Raw genomic sequence first — 24514 nt, 5'->3', positions numbered from 1 at the left:
TCTTAGAGGTTGCTTACCACAGCACAGGATGAGAACTTTCCTCTAAAGTGATGTTGGTTGAAACCACAGCGTTTATTTTATTTATTTTTTCCCTTTTTTTGGGGCCATGCAGCTTGTGGGATCTTAGTTCCCCGGCCAGGGATTGAACCCGGGACCCGGCAGTGAAAACTCAGAGTCCTAACCACTGAACTGATAGGGAATTCCCTACCACAGCATTTTAGACATTAAGCTAGAACTTTAGTTTGGAAAGCATTAAGAGAAGGTGTTTAGCTCAGATAACAATGATTACTGTTTGCCCTGGCCTGACACTGATACTCTACTAGATATTGGACTTAGGGGAATGAGTCAGGCACAGCTTCTGCCTTTGAGGAACTCCCAGACAGCTGAACAGATAATTTGAAAGCAGCATGACTCAGTCCTATACAGAGGGCTAGGGGAACCTGAGGGGTAGACTTCGCTCACCCTGGAGGGTGAGGGATGTTCCTGTTCCAAATGACACCTGGTTGGAACTTAGAGAGATGTGAGCTGTGGCTGTGCTGGAAGGCATTCTAGGTAGAAGGATCTGCATGAGGATAAGTTGGAGGCTAGTAATGAATGCAATATTATTCTTGCTGAGAAACCAATCTACATGGTTAAATTAGAAACTAGACGGCATAGTATGGGTAATTTATGTTTTGATAAAAGCATGTACAAGGTCTTATGGGACGCTTCAGAACTTCATAGGAAGAGGTAGGAAAGTCCTGTCATAGGAGGTTCTTGGGCTAATTTTGGGTGACTGCAAAGTAGCTGGGTGGAGAGGTCACTTCTTGCAGAATGAAGGTATAAAGCATAGGGGACCAGAAAGTGTGGTGTTCCACTACGAGGAATGTCCAAGGAGTTCATTATGATTGGTGTGGACATACCGTGGGGTAGGGAGCTGCACAGTGGAGGGGATTTCACTTAATTGAAATGTAAGGGTTGTTGAGGGGTTTGTGTCATAAAGGGCCTGTGTGAGCCTATATCCTAAAGGGCTTGAACTACGTTCTGAAGGTAAAGAGGACTGCTGGTGAGGTAGTCACATAATTATCAGGAGGGTCACATAGTGTATAGGGACTTGAGTACTCTTTGTAGACCCTTATAATAATGAATATTTAAAATTTTAAAAAATATTTTATTTTATTCATTTATTTTTTGGCTATGCTGTGTGGCTTGCAGGATCTTAGTTCCCAGACCAGGGATTGAACCCTTGCCCCACTGCAGTGCACGCATGGAGTCCTAATTACTGGACCACCAGGGAATTCTCCCAAAATATTTTAAATTAAAAAATTAAACATTTTTTTCTCATCATAAAATCAACTCATGTTCATTATGGAAAATTGGAAAATGCCTAAAGAATAAAAGAGAGTAAAACCTTTCAATCTCACTACTCCAAGGAAAGCTTGTTAATATTTCAGTGTATATTTTCCAAATATATTTAGTTATATTTAAAAACTAGTCTCCAACTGTACAGGTATTTTGAAATAAAATTTAGCAATTTCCATTTTGAAATTAATATTTTATAACATTATCATCTAGTTCTTAGTTGAACACTTAATTGAAATGTAAATTGAAAAAGTTAATTGAACACTTTCATAATAATTATTTTATTTTTTGTAGGTAACTAATACTGAATTTTATTTTATTTTTTAAAATTTTATTGAAGTATAGTTGATTTACAGTGTTGTGTTAGTTCTGCTGTACAGCAAAGTGACTCAGTTAATACATATATATATATTCTTTCTCATATTCTTTTCCATTATGGTTTATCACAGGATATTGAACATAGTTCCCTGTGCCATACAGTAGGACCTTGTTGTTAATTCACCCTATATATACCAGTTTGCATCTGCTAATCCCAAACTCCCAATCCGTTCCTCTCCTAATACCCTCCCCCTTGGCAACCACAAGTCTGTTCTCTATGTCTGAGAGTCTGTTTCTCTTTTGTAGACAGATTCATTTGTGTTGTATTTTAGATTCCACGTATAAGTGATATCATCATCATAATTTTTTAAATAGACTTTTAGAAGCTGGATCAAAGAATATACATATTTTATTCTATTTGATATATATTGCTGAATTACTTTTGAAACGGGGTTTATCAGTTGTGTTATTGGTATTTGGTGATGTTCATTCTTTGTGTTAGTTATTTTTATTGAATCACTTTTACATAGCATTAATGAGAGCCTGTGAGAGCCCCCCAGTGGCCAAGCTAATTTCTGCAAAAATATTATCAGTTGATTAAAAAGGAATTGTATCTAGTTGTTAAATCTTAATGCCAAAAAGAGGGGAGTGGCTAGAAATATCTTAGCTGTTTTAAAGGCCTTATCCTATAGTTAGAGAAGAGGTGTAATTTGCTTTCCTTTCAAATTCTTGTTCATCAGACTACAAAATGTTCTGAATTTCACTGCTGTGTAATATGAAGTTTAAGATTATGTTAATTTCAGGGCTTCCCTGGTAGTGCAGTGGTTAAGAATCTGCCTGCCAATGCAGGGGACACGGTTTTGAGCCCCAGTCTGGGAAGATCCCATATGTCGTGGAGCAACCACTTAGCGCCACAACTACTAAGCCTGTGATCTAGAGCCCGTGAGCCACAACTACTGAACCTGAGTGCCACAACTACTAAAGCCTGCACCCCTAGAGCCTGTGCTCCACAACAAGAGAAGCCACCACAATGAGAAGCTTGCGCACCTCAACGAAGAGTGGCCCCCTCTCTGCAACTAGAGAAAAGCCCATGAGCAGCAATGAAGACCCAATGCAGTGAAAAATAAAATAAATAATAAAAAAATTTATAAATAGATTATGTAATTTCAGACAGGTTTAATATCAACTGATTATTTTTTGATGTTAAAGCTAATATTTATTGAGTACTTACTATGTGTTAGTGCTCCAAACATTTTACATGTAGCAATGCATTTAATTCTCATGGCTATTATGAAATAATTACTATTTTAAATACCATTTTACTGGCAGGAAATAGAATATTAGTTTCTAACCAGAGTTACTTATCAAAAAGGTTAAATAACTTGCCCAAGGCCACACAGCTAGTAAGTATTGGAGCCAAGATTCCAACCAGGGCCCTTAACCTCCCTACTCTAATGTCTCCCTGGGACTTTGGTGTCCAAGAATGTTCCCATTCAGAATAATTTCATAAAATAGGATCTTTATTTTATATTGTTTGTAAGAAACAAACAACAAAAACTATTAGTAAGATTGAGACATAAGCTTCTCTTCTAGCCATTTTTTAAATTGGAACAGTATAGTATCGATAACATAATCTATGACTTTATGTTATATATTGAATGAGTAATGACACATGATAGTTTTGATCACTTTATAATTCATACATTTTCAGTAAAAGACAAAGTTTGACAAATTGCTCTGCACTTTGTTGCCTTAGGTAGCTAAATGCAAACACCTGCTCTTAATTTTTTTTTTCTTTTTTTCTTTTTTTTTTTTTTTTTTGCAGTACGCACGCAGGCCTCTCACTGTTGTGGCCTCTCCCGTTGCGGAGCACAGGCTCCGGACGCGCAGGCTCAGCGGCCATGGCTCACAGGCCCAGCCGCTCCGCGGCATGTGGGATCTTCGCGGACCGGGGCACGAACCCGTATCCCCTGCATCGGCAGGCGGACTCTCAACCACTGCGCCACCAGGGAAGCCCCCTGCTCTTGATTTCTAAGCAAATTTAATAGTGTGGCTTTCTAGTTAATTTTCTTATTTTCCCCTTCCATACTTCCATACTTTATTACTATTATATTTTAGTAAGTGTGATCCCCAGTTAGAGCTAAAATTAAGGACTTTTACTGCTCTTCAGGAAGTATGATCTCATTGGTTGAATTAGACATGATTTCATCCAATGTATTCTAAAACTTCTGGTAGAGAAGCAGATAAATAGAATTGGCTGTTAGAAAGCAGAAGAGAGAAAACATTTTGGAAAGGACTCAAACCTTATACCCCAGGTACAAGCTTTTCATTATTTTGCTTTATCTCCAAGTGGACAAAGGGGAAATTTGGAATAAAATGGCTTCTGAAGGAACAGTATTTTAATTGCACCACGAAGGCCAAGAAATGGGACCCTGAAAATGCAAATTTTTGCTTAGTTGAATTTGAAATTCTAGATGGAAGTAATTTGTGAAGGTGCTGCTCTTCTCTTGATGGAGAAACCTTGACTGAGGCCAGCACCTCTCGATAATCAGAGATTTTCCTGCTTGAGACCTGAGTAGCACACATCCCCTCCTCCTACTGGAGAGAGCTCCACTTTAGGCCTTCACTCTGCCTCTTGCCCACTCCCTAGACCAGTTGTAATCCCCATCTCCTGATTTCTTCTGCGTTGTCTTCAGATTCCCATCTGTCATGGACTGCATATTTGTGTCCTACCAAAATTCATATGTTGAAACCTAATCTCCAGTGTGATGATGTTTGGAGTTGGGGTCTTTGGGAGGTGATTAAGTGATGAGGATGGAGCCTTCATTAATGGGATTACTGCCCTTATAAAAAGAGACCCCAGAGAACTCCCTTGTGCCTTTGACCTTGAGAGGACACAGTGAGAAGACTGCTATCGGTGAACCAGGAGGAGGCCTCTCACCAGACACGAATCTGCTAGTTGGTGTCCTGATCTTGGATTTATATAAGTTTCATGTGTATGACATCATATTTCTATTTCTGTGTACCCTACAGCATGCTCCCCACCAAAAATTTAGTTTCTATCCATCACTATACAGTTGATTCCCTTTACCCATTTTGACTTCCTTCTGCTTCTTCCCCTCTGATAATCACTACTCTGTTCTCTACATGTTTGTTTTTGTTTGGTTTGTTCATTTATTTTGTTTGTTTGTTATATTCCACATATGAGGGAAATAATACAGTATTTGTCTCTCTGTCTGACGTATTTCACTTAGCATAATACCCTCAAGGTCCATTCATGTTGTCACAAATGGCAAGATGTCATCTTCTTTTATGGCTGAGTAGTATTTCACTGTATATATACCACATCTTTATCCATTCACCTGCTGATGGACACTTAGGTTGTTTCCATATCTTAGCTATTGTAAATGGCATTTCATTTTTTAAAGCTTATGTCTGATACATTATTTTACACTATGAATCGGTACTACAATGTTTCTAAAAATGTGTGTGTATGTGGAATTTTTGCATTACCAAATAGCGAAATCCACCAGAGAAATTTCTCCTTTTAAAAAGGGGTCTTATTAAAAGTATTTTTAAATGAATAATCTCACTTAAGTAATTTCATATATGTCCTTTGTTTTCATGTTTGGTTTCCTAAAGAGATACATTTCAATATATGAGGAAAGCTTTCACAAATAAGTGTACATTGCACTTGGATCTAATGATCACACATTTGGAATTTGCGGTTAATCGTGTTTCCCTACGAGTCATAGGCTCCTTTACACAGAAAATGTTTTTACCAGCTATGCAATGATAAAAGACAACCACTAGTAGGCGCCGCGAGCCCACTCCTTTGGCCCAAGCTTTGCTTTCAATGTGGGCTTTCGATGCTTGTCAACAAATACATTTGCCAGTACGATATGCATTTGTACTCTAACTGAATCACACTTAGTTTGATTAACTACTTTTAGGTATAAATGGTAGAAGAACCGTTAACCAGGCTGCTTCCTTTGTTCAGTACACATCTGGGGTTTAGGGCAGTGACCATCTCTCTAATGCTCCCCTTTAAATATCTTCGAATAAGTTGAGGAACTTATGCTCAGACCATAGGAAAGACTCTTACATTTCTCATAATGGAAAGAATATTGGACTTAGGGTCAGAAGACCTGGAATCAGATTTCAGCTATGCCTTACCAGTTCTGTTACATACTATAGAAATGTGAAGAGATGGCATGGCAAAATTTTCTGGGAGAAAATTAACTGGAAAAACCTCCATCTGGGAGGTCTGGGGATCTCACTTACCTGGGGTGACTGGACCCTGAGAGACTGCTTCTCACAGCTAAAAGGGTACCTGGGGCTGTGGTAGACCTGGAATGTCAGTTTATTAAGTTATGCTATGTAGGAAGGCAGATTCTAATGAAGAGGAGGGCTTGGGGAGTAGAGTCACAGCCAAAGAATGCAGATGATTTTAGGAAAAGTACCTTGGCCAAGATAGCTTGAGGGACTTCCCCACTTTACAGAGAGCCTTGCCAAAGGGACCGCATCCTCGGATTCTGTGGCCACCATGCCATTTCCATCTCCTGTGGATAGTGGAGGATTCTCATGGCCTCTCTCTGCCTCTTGGTTCCCAGGTCTCTATTCTTCCATGGCTGCCCAACTTTCTTTTCAAGGGACACACTCTCTCTTTATTTATGGCTAATTCGTTCAAATAGGTTATATTTTGCTGGCCTCCCTTGAGTGGCCTTTTGTACGTCTGTGCTGTGATCATTTAAACATTCATTTTAGGATTTTTTCTCCCATCAATAGACAACAATAGCAATAACCTAATTATTTTAGTTTTAGTCTTTATCAAAGGCAACTCATATTTCCAATCGATCAATATTGCCTGTGAATAATACTAAAAGTAGCTAACATTTATGAGTGCCCATCAGTGCCGGGCACTGTGCTATGTACTTTGTAAAAGTTATCTCACTTAATCCTCGCAATAACTGTATCGGGGCATCTGCTAGTCTCACTTTATAGATGAAAAACCTGAGAGTTGCATAGGATAAGGGACAGCTCAAGTAATCAAGTTGGAATATGAACTCAGGAAGTTCCATTCCAAGACCTTAACTTCACAACTCCGTCTACCAGTTAGAGCCTGAGTTCTGAAATCTGCCTTTACAGGTGTCTCTGGGTGTCTGTGAGAACTTTGGGTGATCTGGGCATTGTTGAATTATGATTGGTTGAATTTTTATTGTTAGAATGTCAAATGCTCATGGAGTCGCAAGAGTGCAGATTGTATAACTTCTTTTTTAATGAATTGATGTTGCTTGGGTTTTATGTTTTACTTATTACAAAAGCTCTTTTTTATGTTATAAGGAAATATCTGAAAACATCCAGGTCAATAGACCCTGGTAACGAAATGCCCCAAACACAATGACTCACTCAAAAAAGGGACATATTCCTATAATATAGTATTTCCTACAAATCAAACTTGTATGATTTCAAGGAGAACACATAAGAGTGCAAAATCAAGGGTTCTGAATTATATATAAATATATGTGTATGTATGTATATATATATATATAAATCATATTATATATATCATATATAATAGCAGCCCAGCTTCCCTGAGGCCTTACTTTGTACCAGACATTGTTTAAAGCTCTGTATGTATATTAACTCACATAATAATCAAGAAACCTATGAGTTAGGCACTATTTTAACCCTCATTTTACAAATGAGAAAACTGAGGCCCAGAGAAGTGAGGTAACTTGAATCCACAGCTAGGAAATGGTGGCAACAGGATTTGAGGCCAGGCAGCCTGCATTCTTACTCACTGTGCTCTCCTGGGTGATTATTGCAGCTTTTTACTTGACACTCTCTCATCTCTTACAGAACCTTTTCTGTCTATGCAGTTGATTCCTTTGGGGTCTCCTTGAGGCAAGTCTTCTCTAGAAGACATGGTGATTTGCCCAGCAGAGATATGGGAAAGCTTAGTACCTGTGACTTATGATCTATATCTTAGAGTGTTGAGTAGGAAGTTTTGTGCTTGCTGAAATCCTTCTCATCTTTAAATCTCATGATTGTTGATAGAGGAATATAATAAGCCAAATGTATCAAAGGGAGTTAAAACTGTTTAATGTAAATATAGCCCAAGGACAACTTCTCTACATGATAGAAAAGTACATATAATAGGTCTTACTTGAATGCATGGAGAGAAGGTGGCTTGATGATGTTGATGATGGTGATGGTGATGATGATGATGACAGCTTACACTTGCAGAGCACTCACTCTAGGCTAGGCAGTGTTCTCAGTGGAGTGCAGATACTAACTTATCTACAGTGAGCAGGAGCTGTCAGCCTAGCTTTTAATGTCAAAAATGAGACACGAGGGCTTCCCTGGTGGCGCAGTGGTTGAGAGTCCGCCTGCCGATGCAGGGGACATGGGTTCGTGTCCCGGTCCGGGAAGATTCCACATGCTGTGGAGCGACTGGGCCCATAAGCCATGGCCGCTGAGCCTGTGCGTCCGGAGCCTGTTCTCCGCAACGGGAGAGGCCACAACAGTGAGAGGCCTGCGTACCGCAAAAAAAAAAAAAAAAAAAAAAAGAGACACGAGCCCTTTAGGAATTTTCGGAAAGTGACAATCAGGACAGGTTCCCAGGAATGGTTAGTGAGGTGGGATGCAGGCTACCCCTTCCTTGTTATGTGAACTTGGACAACTCTCTCATGCTGTTTCTTTGTGAGTATTATGTGTAAACAATCATTCCTGCCATAAAGGGTTGCTAAGAGAATTAAATGAGATAATTTATAAAATATAAACTCATGCACATGGTACATGACAGCTGCATAAATGTGAGTTGTTATTGTTGTTGTTATCATTACTCTGGCCATGGCCACCTCTGATGATTTTTGACCACTGGCAAAGGACCATTTTCTTTCTACCACTAACTATGGTATGCTGAATGCTTCAAGTCTGTTTCTTAGGGCATTCTCAGCTCATCAGTTACCATCCTGGGCCGACAATGGAATATTACTCAGCCATAAAAAGAAACGAAATTGAGTTATTTGTAGTGAGGTGGATGGACCTAGAGTCTGTCATACAGAGTGAAGTAAGTCCGAAAGAGAATAACAAATACTGTATGCTAACACATATATATGGAATCTAAAAAAAAAAAAAAAAAGGTACTGATGAACCTAGTGGCAGGGCAGGAATAAAGAATGGACTTGGGGGGGAGGGGGAAGCTGGGGTGAAGTGAGAGTAGCATCGACACACACACACACACACACACACACACACACACAGCTAGTGGGAAGCAGCCGCATAGCACAGGGAGATCAGCTCCGTGCTTTGGGAAACCTAGAGGGGTGGGATAGGGAGGGCGGAGGGAGGCTCAAGAGGGAGGGGATATGGGGATTTATGTATGCGTGTGGCTGATTCACTTTGTTGTACAACAGAAACTAACACAGTACTGTGAAGCAGTTATACTCCAATAAAGATGTATTAAAACACAAAAACAAAAACCAATCCTGGGCTAAGGAGGAACTGTACTGGGCGCTCTAGGGAGTACCACGGTCCTTGCTCTCAGCGGGGAACGAGCAGGAAGAAGCTGAGGAGGGATGGAGCGAGGCGGAGACCCAGAGATAGGATGAGAGAGGGGCAGCAAGAAGAGGAAGAATTCGCAGCAAAATAGAACTCGCGCCTGCTGCGGGCCCTCTTGCCGCTGTCCATTACTTGGACCTGGATCGAATTATTTTCTTTCCAAATTTTTTTATTTCCAACACTAACCGTGCGACGCCCGCCGGCGGGGCGGCGGGATCACCCCCTCCCTAACTCTGCTTCCCTCCACATCCCACTCCTGACCCCGCCCGGCGATTGGCCTGCTGGACCCGGGGCCGTCGCGGATTGGAGCTCGCCGGCCGGGTCTGCGGGGTTTAAAGAGGGGGGCGGGGGCCCGCTGCCCAGCCGCGCTGCAGTCCTCGCCGCGCGCCCGTCGTGCAGCTGGGCTCGCTGCGTCTCGTGGCTTCTCGCCTCCTCCAGCATCCCGCATCTCGCCGTCGCAGGCCAGCGGCTCGCCAGCGCGGGAGAAGGAGGACCGGGGCAGGCGCCGTCGAGCCCGGGCGCGGGCACAGCTAGTGAGGGGCGAGGCGCAGGGACTCCAGGGTGGCCACGATGGTGGCCACATGCCTGCAGGTAGTGGGTTTCGTCACGAGCTTCGTGGGTTGGATCGGCATCATCGTCACCACGTCCACCAATGACTGGGTGGTGACCTGCGGCTACACTATCCCCACCTGCCGCAAGCTGGACGAGCTGGGCTCCAAGGGGCTGTGGGCCGACTGCGTCCTGGCCACGGGGCTGTACCACTGCAAGCCCCTGGTGGACATCCTCATCCTGCCGGGTAAGGACCCTGCCTTGCAAGTGGCTGTCCTAAATAAACCCTTTCCTTCCGGGCAGACGGGGGAGGGGAGCATTAGGCAGCGTTCACAGAATCATTTGGGGGCTTGAAGACTTTGGGCATCTTTTGACACCTTCAGCCCTACTTTGTTGAGGAAGCAATTAGGTAGCCCTGAACTTAACCTCTCTCAGCCTCAGTTTTCTTATCTGGAATTTGGGTTGACAGTGGTGGCCACCGGCCGAGTCACCCTGGGAAGGTAATGAACTGAGACATAGACACATAGTTGGAACTCCCTACGTGTTAATTACCGTAGCCTCACCTGCCGCGTGCTCCCACTGTGGGTGGATAAGAAGTACTCCATCCCCCGGCCGCCTCCTGCAGGCGCCCTGCTTTCCCTGTTAGAATCCACCCGCAGAGGCTGGAGGAGGAAAGAGAGAAACAAAAGCATTCCAGCTATCCGAACAGGCGCAGCCTGAGTTTCCCAGTCCTTGTGGGACGGCCGAGGTGTCCTGGCCAAGTTAGGGCCCTCCTACCTGCGCCCAGTCGGTTCCCACAGGCCCCAGGACCTGTCCCATTTCCCTTACCCCTTGCCCCCGCAGTGGAGGGCGTCGGTCCTCGGACCTGCCGAGATCCCCCTCCCAGTCTCCGCACCCTGGGGTCGGAGAGGGAAGAACGGGCGCCCCTGGGAGGGCCCCCTCACCTTGGGAAAAGGCGCACCTCCGCGGGTCGCCCCCTCCCCTACTGCTGTGCCTCAGAGTGGGGAGGGGAGGGAAGAGTTGCCTAGTTTCCACCTTCCCCGACGCCAGCCGGTGCCGAATCTTAACTTGCTGCCCCGTTGAAAAATTCTGGGCAAGTTTCAATTCAGATTTAAACGTCGAGCCAGTTGGATGATCGACAAGGTCTCCGGAGCCACTTCAGGTTTTCTGCTCGGAATCTTGGCTTATCCTGGCCCAGGCCTAAGCACGACTGTCTTGCTAGCCTTTGAGGATGGTGCGCCTTTAAAGGCCTATCCCGGTTTCCTTAACAAGTGGAGTAACTGGGCGGTCGGCCAGAGTAACTGGCCCCCGAGGCCGCCAGTCTGGGAGACTTTGGCTTTGGCCTTCTCCTGGATGAGCCTTTCGCTCCCGAAGACTGCCCCTCTTTAAGCCTCACCTCAAGTGCTTTCTATTTCCAGGTCCTTGTAGTCGGAATCTATCCGCCCTTCCTCCTTGCCACCCTGGTATTTGACCCCTATCCCCGTCAGTGCACGTTTTGACTTTTCTGTTCATTGTTTGTGAGTCAAGTTCTCCTACCACATTTTAAATTCCTCAAAGATATAGATAGCATCCTACCCTCTTTGCATCTTCCCCTGCACCTGGCACTGCCCCTGACACACAGCAGGTACACACAGTGCGTGCCAGTCCTGCCCTCCATTTTGGACTTTCAGAATGACAGAGGTCTGGGGAACCCAGATGTGAACCCACCTTCAGCTAAAGCTGCCGTTGGTAGACCTGGGTCAGACTCTGGGATGCAGTGCTCACAATCCGAGTGGTTTGGGACATGTTCTTAACCTCTATGAACCCCAGTTGTCTTCTTTTAAAAATTAAAATGAAACCAACCCCCTATCTTTCAGAGTTGTTTGGGGGATTAAATGAGATGAGAAATGTAAGCCTCCTTAGATGTAGTAGAGGCTCCATAAATGGTAGCTATATTTTTTATTAAAAGCCGGGCATGGTATTTTTAAGAATCTGACTTGAAGCATAAAATTACTCTCTGCTTCCTTCCTCCTGAAATTAAGTTTGCTGAGCATTCAGTGACAAGTGGTTTATTTTTAGAGAACATAGACCATCCTACAGATGGAGTACACTTTAGGGAGGGCCTAATCCTTCCTGTGGTCCCCTCCCTCACGCTGTAGGTGGGGACAGGGACAGATCTCAGTCTCCATCTTTAGATTCTCAAATGTGGCCTTGGCACATAGCACGTTCACAGACTGTGCCATGAATTTCAGAATCCAGGTGGCTAGCTGACTCTCCTTTATGCCAGCCCTGGTTCTTTGACCAGTCGCAGTGGCTTAGGGCTGAGGTCAGAGGTCTTGCTTCAGACCTCCTGTGGCTCCTTTCCGGGGGTCTTCAAGTCAACAGATACTTGATTGATTGATTACCCTTAATTTAGAAGAAACTGAGTTGGGCAATTGTTGGGAGTGTGCCCTTGTGGAGTCTGAATTCTGGCAAAACACATCTTGCTAATAGGCAGTCTTGCAGTTGGGTCTTGGTGCACGGGTAGGCTGGCCACATTTGGTGTGAGGGTCCTGGCACATGAGGCAGAAGCTGGGGCTTGTTTTTGGGTTTGCCATTAACTCTGCTTCCCCCAGGTCATTAGCTCTACTTTCCTCTGAGTCAAGAGGGAGAGTTACAACTCCCCCACCCCCATTTTTGAAGGAGGGAGAGTGTTTTAGTGAGAAACAATACATTTAAGTGTGTCATATTCTCCCAGCATCTTGTCAGATTTATTTTACATAAATATTGCACATATTATAATCTGTTTCTTAATAAAGTAGTTACCTAGCATTTTATTTGACAGTATAAAGTTCAGGTAGCTTTGCTCCACTCTTATTACTCAACTCGTTAATTCCTTCATTCATAATTGTATGTTTACATCATCTGTTGTGGGCACTGTGTTAACTCCATGAAGACCAAGGCAGGTGTCTGTCTTCTAGGAATCCCTGGGGCTGGAGAGATGCCTTTATGGAAAATGGACCATTGTGGAAGCATGCCCAGGGCACAGTCGGGGAGGCAGGAGATGGAGCCTGACCATCTATAGGGGACAGGATTCATGAGCAAGCAGTATCTGTGGAGATATCAAAGAGGAAGCCTGAGTCTTAGCTTAGTCTAGTTAGGGCCACATACTGTTTATATACAGTGTGAATTAAAAGCACATGGTTAAGGGACAATATCACCTAGTACACCTGGAGATAAAAGTACTGCCTTGACACAGAGTAATATTAGGAATACCAGTAATAATAGCTGACCCTTTTTGGAGTACTTAGCATGTGCTAGGCACTGTTCTGAGCACTTCATGAATTAACGAATTTAATCTTAGTTGAATTCCATTGGAGAGATGTAGGTACTATTATTATTTTTACTCTGTAGGTGAGGAAAGTGTCAAGACACTTGCCCAAGGTCACACAGGTAGAACATATCAACAGCAGGCTGGGATCAGCACAGACCATCACAGAAGAACTCTTCAAAGATTTGAATTTTAATCCGAATTTTTCACAAGGTGATGTAACAGTGCAATTGTACTCTTGGCCTCTTCATCTCGGAAGCTTGGATGAGTGGTCTAAACCAGGGATCCCCATTCAGTCTCTCCAGCCCCCAACCTTCCTTTTTTCGTCACTGAGTCACGTTAAAAGTTGAACATGCAAAGTGATCTTGGACAACATTTAACATATTATAAGTCCTGGAGTGGGACAAGAGGGAGGAAGGCAGATGGTGCTGAATTCCCGTGAGGCGGGATTGAGGATCCACGGGGACCCATGGCCTAACCCACCCTGTCTGCACTCTTGTTCCCAGGCTATGTGCAGGCTTGCCGAGCCCTGATGATCGCTGCCTCAGTCCTGGGTCTGCCGGCCATTCTCCTGCTGCTGACCGTTCTCCCCTGCATCCGAATGGGCCAGGAGCCTGGCGTGGCCAAGTACAGGCGGGCCCAGCTGGCTGGCGTCATGCTCATTCTGCTGGGTAAGACAGGTTTTTGTAGAGCACCCCAACTCCCAGCGAACCTGAAGAATCTCGGGTCTTGCTGCTGCTTCATCGAGTTCAAGAGACGTGTGCAAGGAAGGCATGTGAATCCACTGGGGGAAAAGCCCCCCACGATGTGTATCCCTTTATGTTTCTTGGGCATTTGATGCAGAGGGATAAGTAACGCCTGTGGGAATCACTGAACATAAAAGTAAGTTAAGGGACTTCCCTGGCTGTCCAGTGGTTAGGGCTCTGCGCGTCCACTGCAGGGGGTTCGATCCCTGGTCCGGGAACTGAGATCCCACAGGCCATTCGGCGCCGCCAAGGAAAAAAAAAGTTAAAAAAAAACAAACAAAAAGGATTTTGATGGTATACCTAAGAGAGAGAACAGAAGGCAGAAGAGAGTTACAGGGCAGCTCTCCACCCAGGCTTCACGATAGAATCCCTTTTTGGAAACACCTGTGTCCAGGTCCCACTGCAGGTCCATTGAGTCAGAAGTTCTGGGCATTAGACCAGGCAAAGATATTTTCTGAAAGCTTCCCATGTGACTCTTGAGTGCAACCAGGATTGAGAACTTCAGTTAACATATAAAGAAAGACCAGAGAAAGAGGAGGGCAAGATAAAAGTAAGATGCTGGGGGTGGTAGATCACTAGGTGATGATTCCATCTTTTATTCAGTAAGCATTCACTGAGCACCTCCTGAGTGCCAGGCACTATGGTAGGCACTGGGGATTTTGGAAAAAAGAAGGTAGTCTCTGCTTTGAGTGTACTTGGACATCTTGATGTACTTGGTATACTTGCTCACCTAAAAAAGGTACACAGGCTGTGCACGCACATAGGAAGGCACCTGATCCAGATTGGAGGAGTTTTCCAGAGCAGAGGACCCTAGGGATGAATTTTGAGAGCTGGATAGAAGGTGATCAGGTCATGGATTGGAGAGAGGGACAGCTCAGGCCAAGGACACGACATGTGCTTGTTCAGTGTTCCTGATTACACCTGCACACGGGGGTCTGGTTAAATCAACAGCCTAGGGAGGGTCCTTCTAGCTCTACTCTCTGACATGCATTTTAAGAACAGCAGCTCTTGTTGCCAAGTGTCCTGAGACATTGTGAGGAGACATTGGTTTGGATATGAGTTAGGTATAAATCATGTTCTCCTGGGACAGGAAATTCCCATCCCCAAACTGGTATCAGACCATGTGTTTGAGGGGGAAAGGTAAGGAGCCAGGGTTCTGTGTGGATCAGTGCCACTTAGTGATGGTCACTCACAGTGACACCGGTGAGGTGAGGAGACATGAGACATAGGGGTAAGGTTTCCCTTGATTGCAAAGGGATGGAGGTTTTTTAGAGGCTTCTGAAGCCACGGAGAATTCAGAGGAGGGGCTTGCGTGTGCGTGTGCCTGTGCGTGTGTGTGTGTGTGTGTGTGTGTGTGTGTGTGTGTGTTAATAGGAGTGAAAAGATCAGAAAACCTCTGTAATTTCCAGAGGAGAATTTGGTCATGGACATTTTGGTTCCCGCCACAAAGAATTTGTGTGGGAGTGCCACACGGAACACAGCATCATGTGCTTCATTCAACTCACAGGGTCCTTCCTTGTAGTGCTTTTCGATGGCCAGATCTTTGCATCTGAACTCCCTTTCCAATAGGTAGACAAAAGTTCTACAAGTAAACTGGTTTGCAGAATCCAGGTGAAACCCTTCTCATCCTAGATATTTGCGGTTGTTTGTAACTTTCCTCACATTCTTACAGAAGCCCCAGAAGGCTTTCTCTTTAGCTCTGAGGATCCCAAAACAAAAGGATGGGTCCGTTGTGTTGAGTGTTCATCTTTAGAAATCCTAGCCTTCCATATGAGAGTCACAGAATATCCACGAGTAAGAGAATACATGAGAAAACCCCAAATGCAAACCCTGTAGAAAATAAAGATATAAAAGCAAAGTCACAGAGACAAATTGGTATTTAAAAAACCCCTGAAAACAACTTAATTGTCCAGTTGAATATAATGATTATTAAAAAATAACAACCCGTCGTTTGAAACTTCCTAGACGAATTAAATACTGTTTTTCTTCATCTTTTTCAAGTGGGTTGGTGGATGCAGACAGAATCATAGAGAGGAGACTGAGAGGGGTGGGCAGGTATGGGTGTGAGCTCCTCAGTCCTTGTTTGCTGCCCAGAGGGAGACGATGGAGGGGGCATTGAGTGGTCTGACACCCCTTCCCCCAGGGAGGCTGCCCCTTGCCCTCTTGTAGCCTTTTATCTCCAGTGGTACTTGCGTCCTCTTTGATGGCTCCTGTCCGGATTTGTTTCTCAGTGGGTCGCGCGGCTTGCCTTTGGGTTGGATGTTGTTTAGACTGGAACAAGCTCGCTTGCTTTCTCGATCTGGAAATGTAAAGCTCATTGTCTCAAGTGTGGCACCTGCTGGCCTCCCCTAGGTCTTCTCGGCAGGGAGCCCGTGTGCCTTGTTTCCCCTGCCTTGTTGCCCTGCTGGGCAGTGGGTGGGAGGAACAAGAGAGAGTGAAGCCTCCCTTTGTGTGGTTCAGGATGGGCTTCTGTCCTAGGGGGTCACCAGAGGTGCTCCAGTTGAGGTGTGGTCCCCTTCCAACGGGGGCCAGGCACACTGGGGTGTGGGAGCCTGGGAACCGGAAACAGTGTCAAAGCTAATCTTGGGATGAAAACTGTAAGCACTTTTAATTAAAATCAGTTCTTCCTGACTCTGAAAACCTTTAATTATTTTTCAGAAAGCTTAAAAAAAATTATGTCTGTGGTACAACAGCTTATCTTCTCGAGTCTGAGTTCAGTGTTGTGAGGATTTGGTTCCTGCTGTAGGGGAAGGAATGGGAGCCTGATGCTGCCGACTTCTTAAGCTAGATGAGTAGTTCAAGGAGCAGTGGGCGCCTCAGATCCAGGGTGGAGCAGAGGCAAATCTAATTCTACCCTATGGCTTTTCAAGAGCCCCTGCTGAGGCAGGAGGTATCTATGCCCTGAGATGCTTCATCTTATCATGTGGAGTCAGACCAACTGTACTAAATCTTGGACCTACCACTTTCTAGCTGTGTGAATGGGGCCAGTTACTTAATGTCTCTGAGGCTTTATATAAAATGGGGACAATACTGCCTACTTCTGAGGTTGGTAAGAATAGTGAAATGATGTATGCAAGTTATTTAGCGTGCATGGTGTCTGGCGCCTAGTAGGTGCTCAACACCTGGTTGCTATCTTACAGATGTTGTTGTTTAGAGGAAATAGAGAGCTAACCTAGAAGGTAGCTGGGTATTCCTTCCATCACATCTAATTTCTGCAGGGTCATCTCCACACGTGAAACTGGTAAGGAGAGATGACGAACTGTTCCTGGAAACACCAGGTCACATCCTGGTCTACTGGAAATATTTTCTTTGCTTACTTTCTAAAAACCAGAGTGTAGGGATCAATAGTTTGAGTTTGGGACTTATTCCATTATGAAACGTCATGATAAGCTACCCAACTGAAAATGCTCAAGCTTAGTTCTGATTCAGTCTAATTCTCATCTCACTATAAGTTACAAAGTACTTGATTTGGGTGTTTCTTGGGGAGGTGGGGTAGGGAATGGAAGGAAAGGAAATGTATTTTCCTTCCTAAGTGGAATCCTTCGTCTTCTCTCCTCCTTTTAAAAAGTATGGCCTCAGGAATCCAATATTTGTATTGGAAAAATGTTTTCAACTTGGAACTTATAGGCCAATAATGAAAGTGCCATAAAATAAAGGGTATATGCAAATGTGGGAAAAATTGAGCTTGTCACACACAGAGAATCGGATGTCCTAGGGGGATTGGGAATCCTTGGGTGTGAAATAAACAGTGATGCCCTTAATCCCGGAGTACTGAGATAATAGAAAAAGTCTTCTTTCAAACTCATTAACTTTACACAAAGTTCCTAATCTAAATCAGATTTCATGTGGGTAGAAGAAAGGATGTAGCATCTTAGTATGGTTGTGGCTTAAAATGACCTTATTAGTAAAATTGGAGGAATTAACTGCTTTATGAGGTCTTTCCTGTCTCTAACTTCAGTGTTTTTTAAAAAATTAACAAATAACCACGAAGCTGGCTTTTAAAAAAGGTTGTAGGAAAAAAGAGATAACAATGTGTGGAATAGAAATAAAGGGAAAAAAGTGCTGAAAGCAGGCCAGGAAAATAATGTACTCAAATATTCCATTGACTTGATGATTATTGTAAATATTATATCTCCATAAAAGTCATTGCATAGAGGCCTGTGTCCTTTGGCAGCTGTTTTCTTAAGTCAAAATTTAGACAGTGACAAATGAAAAAAGGAAAGACAAAACATTTTGTGGTTTCAAATTATAAGGAAACAACAAATACATATGACTCCAACCAACAGCTGGTTAGAAATCTGATTACTTGTTGTCTTGAGTTAACTGGCTTCTTTGTGAAAAGCTAAAGTGAATTGCTAGTTAGATCATGTGACATAATAGCATCAATTGCGGAAGATGGCATTCGGTGCACCGTAAAATGCTAAATGGAAGGGGATTTTAAAAAAAAGGTGTTGTGGAAAATTTGAAACATACACAAAAGTAGAGGCTAGTGTAATGAACCCAAACTCACTCCCAATAATGATCAACTCACATTCAATCTGCTTCGTCTCTGTACGTCTACTTTTCTCCCAGTCCCCAGATTTTTCTGAAGCAAATCTCAGATATCAGATCAAGGAAGATTTTTTCCAGTATTACTAATGTAAGTCAGAGTAATTTAAGTTATTTTAATGAAAATATTGCTTTGTGCTGGAAGTGATGCCTTTAAAAGTTCTTTCAATGCTTAGTACTGAAAGTGACGAAGCCTGAAAACAGAGGTGCTCATTGGAGGAAGGAAGAAATGTCAGGGTCTGCTGCTCTTCTGTCTTTCTGGGCTTCTTTGTCTGTCTGTCCTTCTCTCTCTCTAAGTTGTTACCTCCAAAGCCAAACATACCTGTACCAATTTTATTTAACTTCATCACATTTATTTAACTCCATGTATTACCCTGTGTCATCTAATCCCTAAATAGATGAAAAGCTACACTTACATTTCATTTTTGCTCTTAAACTGCCTTCCCAAATATTTTCTGTGTTTGGCTACATCAAGATCATTGCTAACTTTTAATAAGGGTATTTCCTATCAACTAAAGAACTGATTGTATTAAATTATTTGAAATTTATCAATAAGGGCAAACAATTTTATTCTATGAAGAGCAAGGAATTCTGCTTGTGAGAGGACCAAGTCCAGCTGAATCTATATCTACACAGTGAAGCTTTCTTCTCCCCTTCTCCTTCTTTTGTTTTTTCAGATGAAGATATCCCTAATTTTCACTTTCTAGCCCCCCACAAGTGGCAGAATTTTTTCCCTCTTGTGCAGTTAACTGTTGCATCTTCTGAAGGTAGAAGAGGAGGAACAAATTGAAAAATCGAAGTGTTAAAATTCCCCCTGTCCTGGGCTTCCCTGGTGGCGCAGTGGTTGAGAGTCCGCCTGCCGATGCAGGCGACGTGGGTTCGTGCCCCGGTCCGGGAAGATCCCACGTGCCACGGATCGGCTGGGCCCGTGAGCCATGGCCGCTGAGCCTGCGCGTCCGGAGCCTGTGCTCCGCAACGGGAGAGGCCACAGCATTGAGAGGCCCGCAAAAATTCCCCCTGTCCTATTTTTAGAGACTTAATTTAAAAATAAATTCTGATGACATAAAAAGAAATGAAAATTCCCTTTATCTTCCTTCAATGTTCTTTACCTTATGGGTAACTGTGACTTTTTAAGAAAAACATTTTCTTTATTTTCCCCAAATGTGGAGAGAATCATTACAAACTCTTTGTATGTGTGTGTGTGTCTGCAAATAGCAATAATTCTAGCAGGACTCCTATGTCTTTAAGAAAGCCAAAAATTACCGCCAGTTCTATTAATGTGTCACATCTTTCAGTTGAGTATGATATGACTTGCATTTTTAACTTTACTGATTAAAACTAGTAAATCAGTAAATCTCCTTTCCCTTCAAACCATGCTGAAATTGAATGAACTCCTTTTTTAGTTTTTAAACATTCTTCGTTGTGAGTTCAGTTGAAGGTCACAGTGAACCTCTCATTCCCTTTATGTTGTGTGGCAGTCTGTCATCTTCTAGGGGTTTTTGATGTGGTCCATCTTTGAGAGCCACAGGAATTCCACCCAGAGTTCAATTATCTACTAGGAAATAAAGAGCCTGCTGGTGCTCATTTGCCTTGTTTTGCATGGATTGTAAAAGAAGGAAATCTTTAATGAGGTAAATCATGAGCTTGTAGCTTTGAGTGTGTTAAAGTCACATTAAAGTTTTATAATTTTGGAAGTCAGTTTTGGTGTGGATGAGGTGGAGAATAGACTGGAAATGAATCTACCTCTCATCTCTCCATCTGTCTGTCCATCCATCCAACCATTCACTCACCCAGTCCTATAAGTTCATTATTTAAATGTTCAGACATTTTTTATGAGTTTTCCTTTTTCTGGTGAATTATATAGGAATAAAATCTAACAAAATCTCTAAAACATTCGAAATCAAGACTGATAATTACTTTTGAATAGCGAGCCTGATTCTTTCCCTACGTGAAGATAACCTAGCTTTATTACTTTGCTTAGGAAAAGGGAAAGAATTCAGTGAAATTAGAGGCAACTTTTAATCTTATTCTATAAAATCTAAACCAAGCTGCAAGTTAGGTGAGGTTTAAATGAAATGTGGAGAATGCTTTTGTGTGTGTGTGTGTGTGTGTGTGTGTGTGTGTGTGTGGTATATATAAATACAAAGTAATTGAAAAACATAAAACTTAATTTGAACCATAACCTGTTTTGAATCCAGTTAATAGTTTATAGGAAAGATCAATTGGATTGAACCAAATCAACTGGGAATCAAATCTTTTTTTTTTTCCCTATGGAATTCGGCTTTTCCCTCCCCACCTTTCCCTCTAATAAAGCTTGGAAGCCCTTTCTAGGTTGCTGTTTTTGCCCGTATCAGAACGAATGCCCCTTTTTGGCATCTAGGGGTGTGTAGCTGGATTGTGTCTTGATATAAAGAATCTAGAGCAATTCTTTCTGGCTCAAACACTCTAGAAAAAGCTTGTGCCCCTTTCATGATAGAGAAAAGGCTTTTCTCTGTGCCTCACTGAGAGTATAACTATGACAATAGCCAAGCAGTTCTCCAAGAGTGCCAGATTTGGAATCGGTGGCCAGAGGAAGAGAAAGAAAAAAATTCTCTTAAGTATCTTAAGTACTCAAAGCCCTGCGTTGGAAAGGGAAGGTTCCATCAATCAGATCAACTGGTGTTCTTGAGAATACTCTATTCACAGAAGGAAAATACATCTTCTTATGGTATCGCATATAAAAATATTACAGAAGCTGGCATGATGGTGCTTTACTCTTTAAGTGAAGCTATTAACATATGGACAGATTTTAGCTTCTTAGATAATCTATCAATATATAAACTGCTTAAATATATGAATAGTTCACAGTTAATGGAATGAATTTAGGCTGTTAGAAAGCCAGTTGGAGCAATTCAAAGCCCCCAAGTTCACTTTCTTACTTCTGACTTCCACTTGGGATCTATACTTTTTTAGGACAGGAATCACATCTATTTATACATATCTATACACACCTTGTGGGGATGGGCTTAGTGTGTTGTCAACAAAACCCTATGTTACAAGCTACACAAGTGCAATGAGATAGTCTAAAAGGTCTTTCAAAATGGGTAAGACTTAAATCTTTCCTTCAGTTTAGAACTAATGTACAGGGCTGTTAGATTTGAGTGCTATGTTAAAGAAAAATTACATTTTTTTCTTTGTGGGCATAGAAGTAAGTTAGAAAATTACTCTGTATGAGCAGAAAGAAGCTTGCTGAGTTGAAAGTGACAAGGGTACCCCTTGTAGCAAACAGTGCAATGCCCTGCAGTGAATGTATCAAAGGCTTTATGACTAACAATTAGAAACCTTACTATTACTTTTTGGTCTGTCAACTTTAATGTGCCATCCCAACCTACATCTTTAACTAAAATTTCTGTCCTGCTGTAGTTGTGAGAGATCAGATGATACCAAAAGAAGAATGGAGTTACTTTGTCTAGGGTGTTGGTGTGTAGTACATTAGCCACTAGCTACATGTGTTCATTTAAATTTAAATTAATTAAAATTCAAAATTTGGTTTTCAGTCCCACTACCCTCATAAGAAATGTTCAATAGCCCATGTAGCTTGTAGCTACCCCATTTGACAGTGCTGGTGTAGGGGTTTAAAATGTTTTTTCAAGTCTTTATAGGCTCCTGCCTGCCCTGTTTTGTTACTTTGCTTAGGAAGAGGGGAAGAACTAAATGATGTAGAGGCTATTTCTTGTGGTGATGACATTTGTTGTGATGGGTCACAACCCTTGAATGGGTAGCTTCTTTTACTCTGAGAACTGTTCGTGTGTGTATGGAGATTTTGTGACTGTGAGGCAGCACAATACAAACTCAGACTCTTAGCCGATACTCCACCAAGGTCTGGCAGTATTCACCACAGCAAGAGAATTTTCATAGCTTCTTCTGGCCTTTGTACTATGAATTGACCAAACTGAAAGAATAGAGTGGAAATTGGAGTGGGCACTGTCTTGTTTCTCATTTTTGAATAGCTCAGGTCATCCAGTCATTCAACTGGTATACATTGAGCACATACTCCGTGCTTTGTACTGAGCTGAACTCTGACTTTACAAACGTAAGGCATGGGCCCTGCCTTCAAGGAACTCAGAACTTGGAATGGGAAGAGATAATTATAATGCAATTAGGTAAGTGTAAGAGTAGAATTGTAATTATAGGCATATAAAGTCAAGATATATAAATAAATACAAATACATATTTTTTGGACTTAAATGATTTATTTCTAGGTTTTTACATCAGAGTTCTTTTGTCTCTGCCACCTGTTGAAAAAATTAGGACCTAGCAGTTTGGTACAAGCTTTTATCAGCTTATTCCATAGATTCAAACCTTTAGGCTCAGATTGCCCCTGCGGGAGCAGAGCTGAGTGTATTGAGTTTTTGGAGTTGGTTGGAAGCCAGAGGGGTGTGTATGTGGAGTGAAGGGGAGCCTGCCCGCTGCTGGTGTGTGATGGGGATGCCCAGTCACAGCCCTCTCCATGTCTCCCCAGCTCTCTGTGCCATTGTCGCCACCATCTGGTTTCCTGTGTGCGCCCACCGTGAGACCACCATCGTGAGCTTTGGCTACTCCCTGTACGCGGGCTGGATCGGTGCTGTGCTGTGCCTTGTGGGTGGCTGTGTCATCATCTGCTGCGCCGGAGATGCCCAGTCGTTTGGTGAAAACCGTTTCTACTACTCTTCGGGCTCCAGTTCCCCTACTCATGCCAAGAGCGCCCATGTATAAGAGAGCTACCAGCCTGCCCATGGAGGTGCTATAGATGCTGGGCCCATGGCCCTAGGTTTGCTTGCCACAGTGAGGGGGTGGGAAGCCCACTCCTCTGCCAGGCTCCAAAGCCAATGGTCTAGAAAAGCATCCTGTCTGGCATTTTGTAGTCTTAACACCCCCTCTCCTTTTGTTGCCTTAAGAGAAATCTTTAGCTCAGATGCCACACATTTTTTCCATGGTTTTGCCCACTATTAGCTCTTTTCTGGGCATTCCTTTGTCATATATATATATATATATATATATATATATATATATATATATATACACACACACATATATATATGGGGAAAAAATTTCCCTCTCTCTTTAACTTTTAAATATCTTGCAAACATTGCTGAGTTGGGTGTGGGGAGAGAAATAAAAGACACTTTCAAACTGTTACAGATGACAATGGGAGCCTCATAAACATGCCTCACTGTTCGCTCCCTCCTCTCTCAGCTCCAAGGTCACTTATAACCAATAGAAAAAATAGAATTGGGAACATGGGGTGGGGAAGGGAGGGGAATTGTGGAACTTTCCCTCCATGGGAAAGTTTCCCTTTTGTAAGTTGAGGGCAAGGGGTGGAGATATTTTTTAGTTTGTGATTTTACATTTATCTGTACATACTTTTTCAAGATTGCTCATTTTTATAACCATGGTTTTCCTGAAATTCTCAATTCATCAGTATGAAGGAAATGAACCAGATAGACTTTAATGATACCATAAATAACAGTACAAGTGAGTATAACTCGAACTGACATTCCACAAAACGTTCTTGATTTCCAGGTTTGTATGATGTAGTTTTGAATCCTACACCTGCATGTGCTTCCATTTAACACATTTTAGAAGGTTTTCCCAATTTCTCTCTATTTTCATTCTGTTAGCTGCCTTGAAGCAATATTGTTTAACGTAAATTGTACTGTTGAATTTGACTTTATGGGTGCAAACACTGATGGTGTATCAGTATCTGGACCCCAAACTCTCCAAACATTGATGGTGCATCTTATTCTTTAAATGAAATCTGTGCAATAAAATAACGGACTGTCTGCAAAACTGGCCTTTAATATTCTGTTGTATCCAGAGGTATTCATCCATCAATTGAAAAATTTTTCATTAATCTCTGCTAGCAATTTATAGGGAACCTGGTCAGGGATTCAAGAACCAGTCATTCTGCACTGCCATGAATAATTGAAAAGTTATATTTTATTCACTGTATTGTGGTGGTAATGTGTGGTAGTAAAAATGTGACCTAGATGCTATCTAGGTCTCTTAAGTGGGGATGTTATGGCTTCTTTAAGTCATATATAAATAGGCAGCCATCAGATATCAAGTGCCAAGTATCACACAGTTAAACTCCTTTATCTACGTTGAGTGCTTAGTAAAGGAATTGGCTAGGTATAAA

At 42.7% G+C, this 24514-nt stretch overlaps 1 protein-coding gene across 1 annotated transcript; it reads left to right on the top strand.

Moving 5' to 3' along the window:
• The first annotated feature begins 9586 nt into the window (after positions 1–9586).
• Positions 9587–24165, top strand: CLDN11 (claudin 11). The gene is made up of 3 exons (XM_007464729.1): positions 9587–10021; positions 13570–13734; positions 22859–24165. The coding sequence occupies exons 1-3, from the start codon at positions 9796–9798 to the stop codon at positions 23089–23091; spliced, it is 624 nt and encodes a 207-aa protein (XP_007464791.1). The 5' UTR covers positions 9587–9795; the 3' UTR covers positions 23092–24165.
• Positions 24166–24514: the final 349 nt, after the last annotated feature.

Source organism: Lipotes vexillifer, unplaced genomic scaffold (assembly GCF_000442215.2).
Source record: "Lipotes vexillifer unplaced genomic scaffold, Lipotes_vexillifer_v1.1 scaffold37, whole genome shotgun sequence".
In the NCBI taxonomy this organism is placed as follows: domain Eukaryota; kingdom Metazoa; phylum Chordata; class Mammalia; order Artiodactyla; family Lipotidae; genus Lipotes; species Lipotes vexillifer.
Note: the sequence above shows the minus strand (reverse complement) of the source record. Positions and strands in the feature narration are given on the sequence as shown.

Excerpts from the sequence above, each read along its gene's own strand:
- CLDN11 (XM_007464729.1), top strand. The coding sequence starts at position 9,796 with ATGGTGGCCACATGCCTGCAGGTAGTGGGTTTCGTCACGAGCTTCGTG. Across the intron at positions 10,022-13,569 it reads GGACATCCTCATCCTGCCGG|GCTATGTGCAGGCTTGCCGA; the intron begins GTAAGGACCCTG and ends TCTTGTTCCCAG. Across the intron at positions 13,735-22,858 it reads CGTCATGCTCATTCTGCTGG|CTCTCTGTGCCATTGTCGCC; the intron begins GTAAGACAGGTT and ends ATGTCTCCCCAG.